The following is a 15,719-nucleotide window of genomic DNA, read 5'->3' on the forward strand; positions in this document are numbered from 1 at the left end:
CTCTCATTTCTTCCATTTTCACTACAAAACCCAATTAAAGGTACTGGTGCTTACCTTTAAAGCCCTAAACAACTTGGGGTGCAAATATTTGAAGGAGGGCCTCCTCTGGAACCAACCTACAGATGCATTAAGATAATCAGAAGGGGTCCTTATTTGTACCCTGAGTGTGGAATGCCTTCCTGGCACAGATGCTGCTTTCTTTCCAATGTCAGGGGAAAACATTTCTATTTCCCCAGGCATTTTTAAATAGAGTTTTTTTTTTGCCAACTAGATAGCTTTTATTACTTTAAATTTTGATGGATTATTGGTTACATTTTATATTGTATTTGTAGATTTTAAATTCAGTGCATACCACCCTGAAATCCATTTTTGGATGAAGTTTATCAAATAAATGTATTGAAAAGAATTGTGCTTCACAGATCAAAGTTTGAAGTTGGTTTTAGCAAACCGCTTTGTCCAAATTCATATGAAATGCTAAAACAATGGTTAATACAAAATGGAAGGAAAAGCTTCCAACCTGCATTAGATCAACAATTTATAAGTGAAAGGAGAGAACTATCTGGCAACAGCTATGTGTTAGTGGGTTCTGGAAATGCAATGAATATATAGTTAAGGGACTTCAGATTAGTTAAAAGAAAGCTTTGCTGCATAAGCAGGTCATGACAAAGAATTTAGGCATACTATCTTATGTACTTTAACAAAGTCTAACCCAAATAGTTACGTATTTTCCCTGTTTACCCTGTCTCCATTTCCCTCTTATCTATTTTTAAACTGTAAGCCCTTTGAGATTGTTATCTGTCAAACCTGTTCTTTGAAAAGTACCATGTACATAGATGGCACTGTATAAATAAACTTAAATAAGAGGGGTGTGCTTGATAAAAGCAGATGAGAAGGCTAATCCAGGCAAAATAAGAAATATGGCAAAATATATACAAGTAGAATGGAAGAAGACAAAGGCAGGACTATACATTGGATATTCCACAACCAATTAAAATGTCTAGACTTTCATTCTTCCTAACATTGTATTAGTATGTACAATTTTGAAGACAACATGGTGAGTTCAAGTCATGGCTAAATCAAGTCCAATGCTTCCAGGAGTACTACCTGAGTGTGATTTAGTTGGATACAACTCAATATACTTAAATACACACTAAATAGTAACAATAAGTATTTCCCTGTTAAAAGTCAGAAATATTACTCTCCCTAAGGATAACCTGTGTAGAACTATGCAACAAAGTATATATTAAAACGCTTACACTATTCTAAAATTCAATGCTCAATGTTGATTTTTTTTTAAAAAAACATACATAATATTATAAACACTTCAAATTTAAATCTATTTGGTTAAAAAATTATTTCACTATATTCTTTCTTTCAGTGTAGTTACAAAAAAAACAGCTATGTCTGTTGAAAAGGAATGTAAATGAAAGGACTGCGGAATTCATACCAGATGGAAAGCATATCTGTCCACTTCTGCTATATGACATTTCAGTCAATGCAAAAAATACATAAGCACTCAAACGTGGAAGCTTGATCTGAGGATGAAACCCATCAATGACATTGTGGCCCCTCATTCCAAGAGTTTATGTAGCATCCTCAATTCCATTTTGAACACAAGCACTGATGAAATGGAACCCTGCAGGTCCCAGGGAGAAGACAAACATCAACCCATCTGATTGTTTAAAAGTTCTGCATCAACAGTCATTCCAAGCTGTGCAGGTAACCTCACAAAACCCAAATACAGTGGTACCTCTACTTATGAATTTAATGTGTTCCAAACACACATTTGCAAGTTGAAAAAAATTGTAAGTCGAATCTCATAGGAATGCATTGGGAGAAAAAATTCGTAAGTCGAAGCAACCCTATCTAAAAATTCATAAGTAGAAAAAATCCTATCTAAACCACATCCAAGATGGCGGACGGAGCGCCATTCGTAAGTAGAAACATTCATAAGTAGAGTTATTCGTAAGTAGAGGCACCACTGTACATTATACAGTATATATCTATACAGTATCTGCACACATAGGTGCACAACAGCAATGGAAAAAGGACTGCAAAGTACAATACATATTTGGTGTAGAAGCCAATTGTTACAAGAATACTGCTATGAGAAATGCTAAGAACTATAGCACTTGATCATAACACATGGCCAAAATGCTTACAAAATTATCCCACAGCACAATTATTAAATAAGAGAAAGTTTTAAAATTAATACACTATATTAGAATACCCTAGTTCTAACAATTGAATTCAACATACTGTAGTAACAAAAGCTCTTAGCAGTAAGGGACACACAGAGAGACATCCTGCATATTATATACAAAGCCAGCCAGCCCAAAATTGGTTTTGATTAAGGCTAGGATTTTATGTATGAAAACAAAGGGGACCTGAAATAAATTGTTGGCAGGGTATCTTCCTGCCCAGTCTGAGTTGCAGAGACTGCAAATACCACAGAGCCTAGGATTCTGCTTCATGCAAACTTCACTTAAGAATGAATACATACATCAAATATTGTATTATCTCTCATACTAAGGATAAGGACTGGAACTGGACTAAAAATCAGCAGCAGATATGCCATTTAGCAGTTGCAACACTTTCTGCAGTAGCTTAAGAGTTCCTGGCGCATTTTGCTTTCATGCACTGATATACAATGACCCAGGAAAAACTAGACTCTCACAACTTATCTAACTACTTCCTCAACCCTTGTAAAAAAAATCCACTCTGTGCTATCTCAACTCTTTCAAATACCCCCAGGCTGCAATATTATGCATGTTTTATTTTATATAAGCCCTGCTGAAATAAAGTTCCACATAAATGTTGGCTATGGTTGGGATGTTAAACTGTCAGACAACAGAATGTTAGCCCACTTACCCAATTTTTGCTCTCTCTTTAGTTTTGGATGAAGAGCCAGTTTTGGGTTTTTTGCTTTCTTTGTCTTTTGGTTTTGATTTAACTTTCCTGCCCTTCTTTTCCTCTCTTACTTCTGCTGAAACACTTGGGAAGTTTTCTGGACTCATTACTCGTGGAATGTTTCGCTCCCCTCTCTCTTTTGCTTTTGCTATTGCCTCCGATATTATGCGATTAGCTTTCTCCTGCTTACTTTCAGATTCCACCTTTTTTTTCTGTTTTTTCTCAGACATAGATTTCACCTGGGTATTCTGCAACTTAGCATATGTCCCAGAACCATCTGTTTTCTTGGAGGAAGGAGGCTGCAAGAAAAAAAATATATAGGTTATTCATCTAAGACAAATGTGTTGTCTTATACTGTACATTTGCAGTGCAGGCTTATACATGTTTAGTCAGGAGAAGGTCCCAGTGCTTGTTCTAACTGCAGTCATGCAGCACAATCCTACACATGTTTACTTAAAATAAGACTTACTGTGTTCTTTAAGGCTTACTGATAAGTGGGCTGCAGATTGCAACCCTAATCACATATAATATACTTAGATATTTCATGCAAATGCAATAAAAATAAAACATTTAAATTCTATCATAAAATCATACAGAAGTCAGTATAAAAACACCATCTGTTAAAGCTATAGTATTCCTGAGTGGGTGGGTGGGTGGGAGCTATCCAACTTTTTATCTGCATTATTTGTCACAGCCAATACCTGTATTAAGAAAAATCGAGGGGATACTGTAGCTTTAAGTTAAGTAAAATTACTACATTACTGTGTATTAGACCAGGTCTTTGCATGTGGGAAACCGACATCTAAATGTTAAACTCAAAGAAGTATTCTAAGTTTTCTCTCTCATTTTAATAGAGCTGGCAGCTGTACTATAGAAAAGTAAAAGGTAAAAATGGTGTAGTTTGAAGTTATAAATCTTTAAAAATTGTAACTTCTAAATTCTAGAAACTTTTGTCTAGTGTGAAAATTCTCTATTCATAAGCTGAATTGTTCTCTATTCATAGGCTGAATTGTTCACAACCTTGTAAAAAAGGGGGTGTCCACTAAATTAGCATCTGTGCCTGGGGAAGGTCCAGTTTATAGTCTTCATGCACTGATGAGGGTGGGCTGTAATACAACTCCTGTTCCAACTGTATTTATTCACATTCTCCATTTTACTGTTTACCATCTTTTTTACGTCCATATTTTCTGTGGCATCTCATTTCAGTTGAAAATTAATCTACATTCACAACCTACTCACCCTCACACCAGTGTGAATAAAAATATAAACATAATTTAAAAGAATTTTCATCATACATTTACCATTTTTGGTGGCCATTTAAGTTGTATTTTAAATGTAATAAAACATTTTATTTATGGCACACTGATTAAAAAAATATTCAGGATAAGCCAAATACAACTCCCATGTAAAAATAATGTTTATACATGAAAAATACTGTTTTACGAATCTTGAATGTCTAGCCAGATACAGAAACCACATACTGATGAAGCAAAAGCAAATTTATAAAAACTTACATAACATAAAAGTTAACGTCATAACAAAATCTGTACATAATACAATGTTCAACATTCAGTTGCAATATATTTAAGCCGAATTAGCTTTCACAGGTAAACTAGGCATATAATGCTAAAACAATTTCAGTCAATTAGTTAAAAAAAATACCCTTTGTTTAGAAATTCATGTAGAACTGATCACAGGAAACAGTTAAACAGCTCCTTTGTTTGGTTGTTGTTTCTAAATGTACGCACACAGAAACTCCTGTTTCTAGCACAAATACGGTAATTATAGCAGCCTCTCGAAGATCTGATGGAGGACAGCTTTTAAAAAAACAAACGTAAGAAAGGAATGGAAAGAATTTCCTATCCAAACAGACAAAAAAAGCAGATAACAATTCTGCTATGTTCTCACCCATAAATGTGCCTCTGACTACAGCATAGGGGAAAGCCAGGAATTTCCAAACACATTTTCAGGCCAGATCCAGTTCGCTTTACTGGATACATTTTTCTATACGTGCCTCATCAAAGCTTAACAGCAGTGCTGCAGCACGAAGAAGAAAGCAGGGTTTATGATAGCTAAGTAAAATGCCACCTCAAGGCCTGCAGGCTACAACAAATCACCAAGACTCGAGAAAACAGCAACAAGCTCAAGATGGCGATGCAGCACGACTCCCGCAGCAGCAGCCAGTAATAAGGAAGGTTATTCAATCCCATTAGCCTTTTAGCCCAAAGAACCCCTCCTCCTCCCACTCATTCAAGCTTTCACTTACCCTTCCTCTTGGCCTCTTCACTGAAGACATTTTTGGCATTAGACAAAGGCTTGCCCTCTGATTTTTCACCACCCGAGGTAGTGCTCAAGAGAAAAGCATTGAAAGAAGATTGCTAAATGGCCTATTTAGTAAGCCGAAAGCCAGGATAGACACAACCTTCCACAAATACACATTGTGATTTATCAACATATTCCTTCCTTGACAAGCAAGAGTCCTCTGTTTATCTACCGTATGAGAAACCGTCAACCTCCATGGAACGGCAGAATTTCAACAATAGCTGTAAGTAGATATCCAGGTTCCAACAAAACACAGTAAGAAATGAATGCACAAAGCATCAAAATGCATCAGCATGAATATTAGAGATGTCGTTAAAAATACTGACTCCTTCTGCGGAAGTAGGCCAGCAGATGGTGCTACCAGTTATTATTCCATTAGACTCTGTAATTTAACCCTCAATAGACTGCTCTTCCCTACATGTGGTACAGTAGTTAACTCTTACTCTTCCAGCTGCTACAGTAGTTGAAAATAATACCTATGCATTCCACACCACACTCAAGTAACACACCGAAATCTGACATCCACACCACAAAAAGTATTATTGTTTATTATAATAATAATTCTGTAATACAGTTGCATGAGGAGGAGGAGGAGGAGGAGGAGGAGGAGGAGGCCAGCCTTAAATATTATAAATAGAGGAAATGGTCAAAAGCCATAAAATGGATAACAGACTGAAAATAAAAGTTTAAGAAGTATTAATCTTTATAAAAGTCAAAGTTATTAATATACAGCTTTATTCAATCTGATGAAAACTGTATCTGTTTTGAAAATGTGCACCATATCATTCACAGAAGGAATATACGGTACTTCACGGCTGACTTGTAGAAAATGATTACCGGTAGATACCAAGGCCACACAGAATTTGTGGTCCCCGAGTGGGAAGTGAGCTAGGTTTGCCTATCCCTGGAGACCTATATATCTAATTGTTTTCCAAAATTCTGAGAGATTTAATAAACTTATGTGCAGTTGGTCTTACTCGCCTCTGCAATGAAGACTGACCTTGGGCATAAATACAGCAGCACCATGCATTCTTTCCATGTCATAGCAGGGCTGCATGCCTGGATTTACTGGACGATTGAAAGAGCTAAGAGAACAGGGGAGACAACTTAAGCGTGCATGGCAGAAGATTGTCCCAGAATGGTGAAGAAATGTGTCCAGTGAAATTAGTTCACTGATAATTGGATTGGAATATACCTAACCCTACTCATGGGTCAAGCACCTAAAGATCACAACCAGATGTCAAAGTGCTACACACAATAATGAGTTTGAAAAATAGTTTTAATATACTAATAATCATTTCAATTTGGATCCTACAATTCAGTCTTTGAGCTGGTGTCTCAAGCAGGTACTTGCTGAAAAGAATGTATGGGTGAGGATGTTTTTTTCTTATACTGTATATATATATATTTTCTACACATTTTGTGCCTTTTATTTTTTGTGCCCTTCAGCTCTCTATATTGGACAAACAGGCCAAACGCTACACCAAAGGATAAATGGACATAAATCTGACATCAGGAATCACAAGACAGAGAAACCGGTAGGAGAACACTTCAATCTGCCAGGATATTCTATTCAAGATATCAAAGTAACTGTCCTATTACAAAAGAATTTCAGAAATAGACCGGAAAGAGAAGTTGCTGAATTGCAACCTATTACCAAACTTAAAACAATGGAGAGACCTGGTCTGAATAGAGACATTGGATTCTTATTTCATTATACATGATAAAGCTATTTTTAGCCATCTCACCCCTTGCTTTTTCCTGTAAGACCAGTTACAGTAGTTAACAGTCATCCACAGGTTTACCACACCTATCAGCCAATCACCCATTCCCACCAGGCTTCCGAGTAATACCCCTCCCCACCCTCTCACTATATATAAGGGTCTGGTGACTTCTGTTTCAGTGTATCTGAAGAAGTGTGCATGCACACAAAAGCTCATACCAATGACAAACTTAGTTGGTCTCTAAGGTGCTACTGGAAGGAATTTTTTTTATTTTGTAAGAAATTTTTGATAGTGGAACAGTCTCCCTCGGGAGGTTGTGGACTCTCCTTCCTTGGAGGTTTTTAAGCAGAGGTTGGATGGCCATCTGTCATGGATCCTTTAGTTGATATTCCTGCATTGCAGGGGGTTAGAGTAGATGACCCTGGGGTCCCTTCCAGTTCTAAGATTCTATGATATAATCTGAACACCAGATTGGGGAACCCATAGAGGAGAGGGCTGCTGCCTCATATCCTGCCTGTGTATTTCCTGCATGTACCAGGATGGACACAGTTCTTACATTATTATCAAGACTTGGCTTCAGAGGTCCTCAGTGGGAGCTCTTTCTTTCATAATGGGCTAAGTGACTTCCAGCAACTCAGCTTCACTCCCTTGCCTCAGAGGTGCTCAGTGAGAGCTGTTGGATGTGAACTGCTAACTTCCAGCACATTTGGCATCATCATTCACTGAGTAAGATTCAGCTGCTCAGACTCACTAACCTCAGAGGTCCTAAGTCAGGGGTAGACAACCTAAGGCTCGTGGGCCGGATGTGGCCCAATCACCTTCTCAATCCGGCCCATGGACAGTCTGGGAATAGATTTCATTCACTGCCAATGCTTTTGTTACTACGAAGTTAATGTAAAAATGTGCAAAAATACAGCTGCCCATCTTTTAACTGGAATGGTATGCCAGATAGGCAAACTTATAGCTAATGGCACTGGCTTCCAACTACCTTCCTGGTACAATAAAAACTTGGGCTTAAACCTGATAAGATCAGGGAAGAGAGCCCCTGATCCAATCTCCTACTAGCTGGGAACTTTAATGGGTTGATTCCAATTCCTTGTAACACATGAAAGTGAACTCATTTTTGTATATGCAAGTTTTTAACTAAATGTTGCAAGATTCTGACTGGTTAGATGTGTGGTTTTATTATTTTAAAATAATAAACTATTTTTATTATTTCTGTTGTAATCGTTGGAAGATGCTGTAGTTTCAAGAAGTGTAGGCCACATGTAATTAAACAAATGGGAGTCCCACGATAAACACGATATAAGAAACTATAGTATAAATTTCAAATGCTAAACTATATTTTTATATCGTATAAACAATACAAGAGAATATCGAGGTTTAGTTTCAATTCAAATCTATACAGAACTTCATTGTCAGTATAGAGCTCATATAACAAGGAGTTCCCCACAGACTTTACTGTTAGAGGATGCTCTCCATAAAAGGATTATGAGGATGGAGCATTATTAGACTACTGAAGTGAATAGGAAAACCTCTGATCATGCAGAACTCCCAGCATGCATCAAAGCTCTCACATTCATGCCATAACAGCTGTACCAGGGCATGTACTTGCTTAAAACACTGGATAGATTTCCTCAATGCATATCTTTCACATTTTTGGTTTGCTGTTGATCTTATTTTTACTATTTTTTGTGGTTCTTATTTTGTAATTTTATGTTGTGAACTGCCCTGGGAGCTAAGGATGGAGGGCAGTATACAAATTCAATAAATGAAATCATCATCACTACCACCACTCATTTTCCAGGATACTTTCTCACAAAAAAATGCATGTTCACAGTATCCTACATTAGAAAAAAACACATAGATCAAATATAAAATCATGAGAGTTGTGAAAGAAAAACAATGAACAGTAGTGCTACAAAAGAGAGGATACCATAATCTAATGCAAAGAATGAACTTCTGCAAAACACACAAAACAGATTGTTAAGGATTCCTAAACTGTCAGCACAGTGTTAGAAATTCAAATATATAATCTAATCATCAAATGGCACCTTAAACCTAGGTTACGGTCGCCACAATGGAATGTCTAGGTGCCACTGGGGGAGGTGATAATTATTATTGTCATTATTATTCATTTCATTTCTATACTGCTTTATATATTAAATAACAAATATCAAAGTGGTTTACAACAAATTACAACAAACATCAAATAAAACAATCTAGAATAAAGCAAATTCAATCTTCAATGAAAATATTTCAATCCTTCTCTAAGTGACATTTTGCTTTCCCCAGTTGCCAACCTGGTGTCCATAGATCTCCATGTGATCACAATTGGACCTGCGCCAGTCGCAAAATGCGCCTGCTGCCTGGCTAATTTCTAACACTGCAATAGAATGCATTTTCACTACAGGGTTCAAGAGACAAAAATGTGATGGGATTTCAGTTATATCAGAGCAATTTATTGTCTGCAAAATTTACATTGTTCTTAACAAGAGCAACTAATGTTACCTGAATTGGCATGAATCACATGACCATTTAAAGAACTTTACATGTGCCATTTCATGTCAGATTTGGGTGAAACATTGTGTTTGAAATTTAAACTTGTATATTGTTAAAATAAAAAAACTACCAGAAAATATCTTTATTATCCCACCTATACTCAAAATATGGATTTTATATTATTTCACAGCTTTCTTGATAAATCTGCAATTAAACACATGCAATGCAATCACAAGCCTCTTTACTCAGAAGCAATTCCTACTTAATTTAATGAGACTTACTCCTTTATGACTGTATTTTGGATTGTAGTCATAATATAAAGCTTTGTTTTTCCTCTTATTACATCTGTTAAATTTATTTTGGAAGAAAATTATTTGGAAGAAAATTATTTGGAAGAAAATTAAGTCATATATGTATGTTATATACTAGATACAAGAAGTTCTTTAATTTCTCCCTCTGCAGACCAATTAAACATTGCTGGGGTCTTGGACCACTTATTTTATGTTTAAAAATCAAAGCACGTGATAAAATAAGTGATACAGTGGTACCTCAGGTTAAGTACAGTGGTGCCTCGACTTACGAATTTAATCCATTCCGAAGGCACCTTCGTAGGCCGAAAAATTCGTAAGTCAAAAAGCGCCATTGGAAACGCGATTTCCCATAGGAATGCATTGGAAACGGAAAAATCCATAAGTCGAAGCAATCCCATCTAAAAATTCGTAAAACCGCCGCTGTTTCCGTTCGGATGTCAAGAAATTCGTAAGCATGCGGCCATTTGCCCCACTCGTAAGTCGAAAAATTCGGTTGTCGTGTCGTTCGTAAGTCGAGGTACCACTGTACTTAATTGGTTCCGGAAGTCCGTACTTAACCTGAAGAGTACTTAACCTGAAGCGAACTTTCCCATTGAAAGTAATGGAAAGTGGATTAATCTGTTCCAGATGGGTCAGCAGAGTACTTAATTTGAAAGTACTCAACCTGAAGCATTCTTAACCCAAGGTATGACTGTATTTTATAAACCGCAATCTGGCTTCTCTAATGTGATGGATGTGCCTGTTTTTGTAACCACAAATTTCTGAAAAATTGGATGTTAAATTTACTTTACCCTCAAGTCAAGTTTGGCATTCAACCTGCTTCTGCATTTGGATTTCAGAGCAGCAAGAGGTGAAAATCTCAGCTCACACCAACACCATATTATGAAAATTACAGGCTCTAAACCAGGGCCTTGTTAGCATACTCCTTAATCTGGCCTTGGTCAAAAGTGCTTTTATCTTTATTTCCAGAAGAAAGAAAATAAATTAATTTTAGGGTCAAGTGCAGATATTGAGTTTGATCCACCTTTCAAAAAACCACAGTTTGAAAACTTCTGCTACCGTATATTCCTTCAGATAACATAAGCTATGCATTTTGAAACACTTCAGTTAAGTTTCACTTCTCAGGAATATTAACAGGAAGAACGGTCAAGAATCAGTTCTACTTTGCTAAGTAAGAGACATATGATTGTGAGTTGGTTGAATAAACTGGCAGTGAACCTTGAGCTTGTGTATTCCCCCTCTCTTCTATTGCTCCAGCATAGCCATGAGGATATTGGAAGCTTTTACATCTATTCCCCCCCCCCAATTAATTTCAACTTGTCATTGATGAATTGTGATTAATCTTAACTTCGGTTTGTTTCTAACAAATCAACTTCAAACCATGGGTTATAAAGGTGATTTAGACATAAGGGGAGCAAAACACAAGTGTGCGTAAGACTCATTGTGGCTTGTTCCCATTACAGTAAACCATGATTTATCATGATCCCCAAAATGAGTGTTTATTTTACAGTTGTTTCTGAATATTATTTTTTACTGGATTATTTTAAATCTTAAACTTTGCAAAAGATTTGAGTACAGTGTTTAATATCTTCCAGTTCCAGAGAAATTAAACATACGGTTTAGTTTGGCTTTGATCCTACCCACATCCTCCTTATACACTGGAATGATCCATAAATTCCAGCCTACCCTCTCCTTCCTGGAATCCACTTCCTGTTTGTACTCTGCTTTGAGTATGCACAGAGGAGGCCAATAGGATGAAAGCTACTGTTAACAACTCTGCTTTCTGTTACTTAGTTTCCTGGCAGAGTGCTAGTCAGCCTGTGCAGTGCAGTACACCAAGCAATAGCTAGGATCGTATTTCACTGCTGGCAGTCATTCCATGCAAATCCAGGACACGGAGGACTCATACTAAGAAAGAATTGACAAAAAAGACAACAAACAACCACCAAGGTCTAACCTGTGACTTTAGAAACATTATATTATTAAAAATGGATAAAACATTTTTGTAATATACTTACAGTGTAAAAGCTGACCTGACAACTTAAAAATTTGTCCATACCCCATACCCCAATTTGTAAAGAACATTAATAGGAAGAATTTGTATCTGCTTGCTTTTAAGTATGTTAAATTATTATATGCAGGATTTAATTTGTGCAGACCGAAATTTAAAGCAACAAATAAAAAAATGGGCAACAGTACATGGTGTCATGGAGTAATTTTATTATTTTGAATAATAAAAGAGGACAAATTAAATGTCACTGATTTCTTAACATATTTAGCAAATGTTATCATCCTCTCTGCACTGATATTAATGAGAAAAATTAGGTGTTGACATTTTAGGTGCAGCTTATGAAAAACTGTAGGCTTTTTTGAAACTTGCACCTGCATTTATAACTTTCAAAATATTGTTAGCAATTTCTGACTTTTAACTGACACCTATTAACCATCGTAGCACCCATCAACCTTCTTCATAAGGTCTCATTTACATATCCATGTCATTTTGTAGCACCCATAGATGCATCCACATAACTGGAAATGTATCTTGCTTAATTTTTCATCAGAGCTTTATAACATAAGCCAACATCTAAAAGCACTAAGTCAGTAATATTTCAAGCAATGTCAATGTCACCACATTTTAATTTCTCTATGCTAAAATTTGCTTCACTAGCAGCCTTCACCAGCTTTAGCTTTGCATTTTAGCACTAGCTTGGTAGTCATAGCTGAAAAAAATAGCATACAGGTGAGTGCACAGGTTTCCATGCAAGTGAATGAAATGCTTCATCTCTCTTCTGCACCAAGCACAGAAACCAAAAGGGCTACTAGAGAAAGGAAGTTCCTTCCTCTGAACCCAACAGGGCTCTCCACTATTCACTCTGTCATCCTCTAGCAGGCAGAGTACCTTTTTTGGGTTTTTTTGCAGGCTAATAATTTATTTTCAAGGCTGATGAGGTTACTGGCAAAACACTGATTTCACCTCTCCTAATGGTGTACTGTACTTCCTAACAGACTTTCTAGGAACAGCAAGCTCTGCAACTCAAAACTTCTAAAATAACTACCAGTACTCACCTGGTCAGCACTGACAATTAAGAATTACATCCAGGGAAGTTTTTTGGAAGAGTTGCTTTTTCTTGTCTTTCAGGTAAAACATAAACAAATGTAGATATGTGTTTGCAGGTGGGAAAGTAAAACTATTTAGGACGTAAGCAACTAAATCAGGGGTTTAACTTAGGCGCACGAACTTTTTTGGGCCTGAGGGATACAGTGAGGATTGACCACACCTAAACTGCCACATGCCACACACCAATCCACATGCTCATCAGAGAAGGGGGGTGGATGAGCAGTCTGCAAACATGCAAGCAAGCAGTCAGAACGGGGTGGGGGGTGGGGGATTGTTTCAGTAGACACATACTCATTCAGCATTTTTCTTTCTCAGGGCAGCACTGGTAGTGGAGGATATCCTACACCAGGATTTCCCTGACGATAAAATACACTATCATTCAGCTCAGCTGGCTTCATTCAGCCCTTATCACAAATCTCAGTTACTTTGAGATGCTTGCTTCTTTTGGCTCCCACTGAGGTCTTCTGAAGAGATGATACCTGTGAGGGACAGGGGATATCGCGAACTCCCTCCCCTCCTGAGTTCAAGCCCATCCCCGAGCACAGGGGAAAGCAGAGGGAGCTCCGGTTCCAGTGAGGAAGCAGGAAGTCGTGTCCGAGGCTCAGGCAAGGTAGCGGAGCCAGGGTCCCAGGTGGGACAGGAAGGGGCAAATAAGGGGGGGAGACCCATCCCCCCAACTCCGGAATTACGCAGAAAGAGGAGGGGAAAGAGGATGGGTCTTCCAAGGCTTTTGTGTTGGGGAAAGACGCGCCAAAAGCCATTCGGAGGTTCTGCAACATAATGACCCCATCGTTCCGTGTAAATAGCAATGACTTCAGCACTGTAAATACGCAGCACCAATAAAGTAATAAAATGCAGAGCTGCGTAGCGTCGTTTCTCTGAAGTAGCCTGCTCCGGCCACTGTGACAGCAACCTCCGAATCTTTTTTTTGGGCTACTTTGGAGTTGCCGGGATGAGTGTGTCAGAGGCGGAGAAATGGCGGCAGATCGCGGAGAAAGCCCAGCAAGACCTGCAGCAGCTGGCGCAGCAGGCGCAGGGGGAACTAAAGGCAGCTAAAGAAGAAACCAAGAAGGTCCAGGACGACCGGCTACAACTTGCGGAACAGGTGAGAGCGCTTCAGGAAAGAGAGCAGCAATTAAGGGCGGTGGCGGTAGACCTCCAAAACAAGCTGGATGCAGAGAAAAACAAGGCGGGAGGGGCCCCCCAAGTCCAAGTGCTGCCAGGAAGGAGAGCAGGGACCCTAGTAAGCAAGTTCAATGGAGACCCGAGGGAATATCAGGGCTTTGAGACTGAGATTGTGTATGCTCTTGAGCTGCACCATGCTGACTTCCCGGATGATGAGCACAGGGTAGCGTTTATTGTGGAGCACCTTACCGGGGCAGCCAGGGAGTGGCTAAGACCGTTAATCGCAACAAAGAATCCTTGCATGAAAAATGTCAAACTATTTCTAGAAGCTTTGCAAACTATGTATTCGTCCGATAGTCATATGGACCAGACTAAGGAGGAACTTCATAATTTACGCCAAGGAAAAATGACAGTTCACGAATATTGGGCGAAATTCACCATGCTGGTGCACAGACTGGGGTGGGAACTTGAGTCAGCCCCAATGCAAGCGGCGTTCTACTTGGGCTTGCATGAGGAGGTGAAGGATGAGCTCTCGAGAGGTCCAAAGCCCAGTAATATGGATCAGCTGAGCAAAGCGGCTCTGGCGGTGGGGGTGAGACAGGAATCCCGGTGGAGCGACAAGCAAGCAACGCGCGCAAAGCGGGCTTGGTTCCCACGGTCGCAGGAGAAGCCACTCCCCCAACAACCCTTTCAAGCCACGCCTGGGGCCAGCCAGGACCAGGAACCCATGCAGATTGATAGCGCGCGCGGGGGGGCTTTTCAAACCCCAGCGGCGCCAAGACGCAAGGAGGGAAGGGGCGGGAATTGCTTTCTCTGCAACTCCCCCCAGCATCTCGTCAGAGACTGCCCACATCGCAGGGAGTGGCAAGGAAAGGCGGGAACGGTAGTGCCCTCCCCCACTGACGCAGCACCACAACAGGGAAACGAGAAAGCCTGGCTGCAGGAGACAAGGGGCAGCAGCCAGGCGCAGTCAGCAGACAACAGCCCCAGCCCACCCACCCGCGCAGCGAGGAGCAGAGCCAGCCCACCCCTCCCAGAGCAGGAGTGGTTCTAGAAGTGACGCTAACGCTCCCAAATGGCTATCCCCTGACGGTCCTCGCCCTAATTGACAGTGGTGCCTCAGCCAACTTCTTCTCGAGAAACTTTGCAGAAGAGCACCAGATCCAGCTTCTGCAGCTGGATTTTCCCCTGCACGTAGCCACCATTGACGGCAGAGAGTTGCTGGGAGGGGCCATCACTCATCAAAACCCCCCCCCCCATGAGAATGACGGTGGGAAGGCACTCAGAGACACTGGCATTCAACGTCACCACCATCTCAGACCCCCCCCCATCGTCTTGGGCATGAGCTGGCTGGCGCGCCACGACCCCTCCATCAGTTGGCACCAGAGATGCATCACGTTTGGATCAGACTTTTGTCTAGAACACTGCATGCAGCACCAACCAGGGGAGGGGCCTCCGATAGCCACGGTGGCCACCATGCACGTCAAAGGGGGTGAGGCGATCCCCAAGCCGTACTGGGACCTGCAGGAGGTCTTCAGCGAAGCGGAGTCCGACCACCTACCCCCTCACAGGCCTTTTGACTGCCAGATCAACCTGGTGCCAGGGGCAACTATACCCCCAGCCAAGCTGTACGCCATGTCAGATCAGGAACTGGAGGATCTGCGCGCTTTCATCGACAAGAACCTCAAGCGGGGGTTCCTCAGAGAA

At 39.9% G+C, this 15,719-nt stretch overlaps 1 protein-coding gene and 1 long non-coding RNA gene across 13 annotated transcripts in view; one reads left to right on the forward strand and one right to left on the reverse strand.

Moving 5' to 3' along the window:
• The window catches only part of CHD9 (chromodomain helicase DNA binding protein 9), an 86,473-nt gene that overhangs the window by 44,587 nt on the left and 26,167 nt on the right, over positions 1 to 15,719 (reverse strand). For 7 of the 12 annotated variants that reach the window (XM_035121166.3, XM_088671871.1, XM_088671869.1 and 4 more), the window contains one exon: positions 2,872 to 3,209. In XM_035121166.3, coding sequence (XP_034977057.1) covers positions 2,872 to 3,209 — 338 coding nt within the window. Of the gene's footprint in view, positions 1 to 2,871; positions 3,210 to 4,572; positions 5,698 to 15,719 lie in introns of those variants that run through there. The other 5 variants (XM_035121174.3, XM_035121173.3, XM_035121176.3 and 2 more) reach the window with 4 other exon arrangements.
• LOC148685294 (uncharacterized) lies at positions 5,316 to 8,171 on the forward strand. The gene is made up of 2 exons (XR_015950510.1): positions 5,316 to 5,455; positions 6,682 to 8,171. It is a non-coding gene; the product is annotated as an uncharacterized LOC148685294 (long non-coding RNA).

Source organism: Zootoca vivipara, chromosome 6 (genome assembly GCF_965207765.1).
Source record: "Zootoca vivipara chromosome 6, rZooViv2.hap1.1, whole genome shotgun sequence".
NCBI lineage: Eukaryota > Metazoa > Chordata > Lepidosauria > Squamata > Lacertidae > Zootoca > Zootoca vivipara.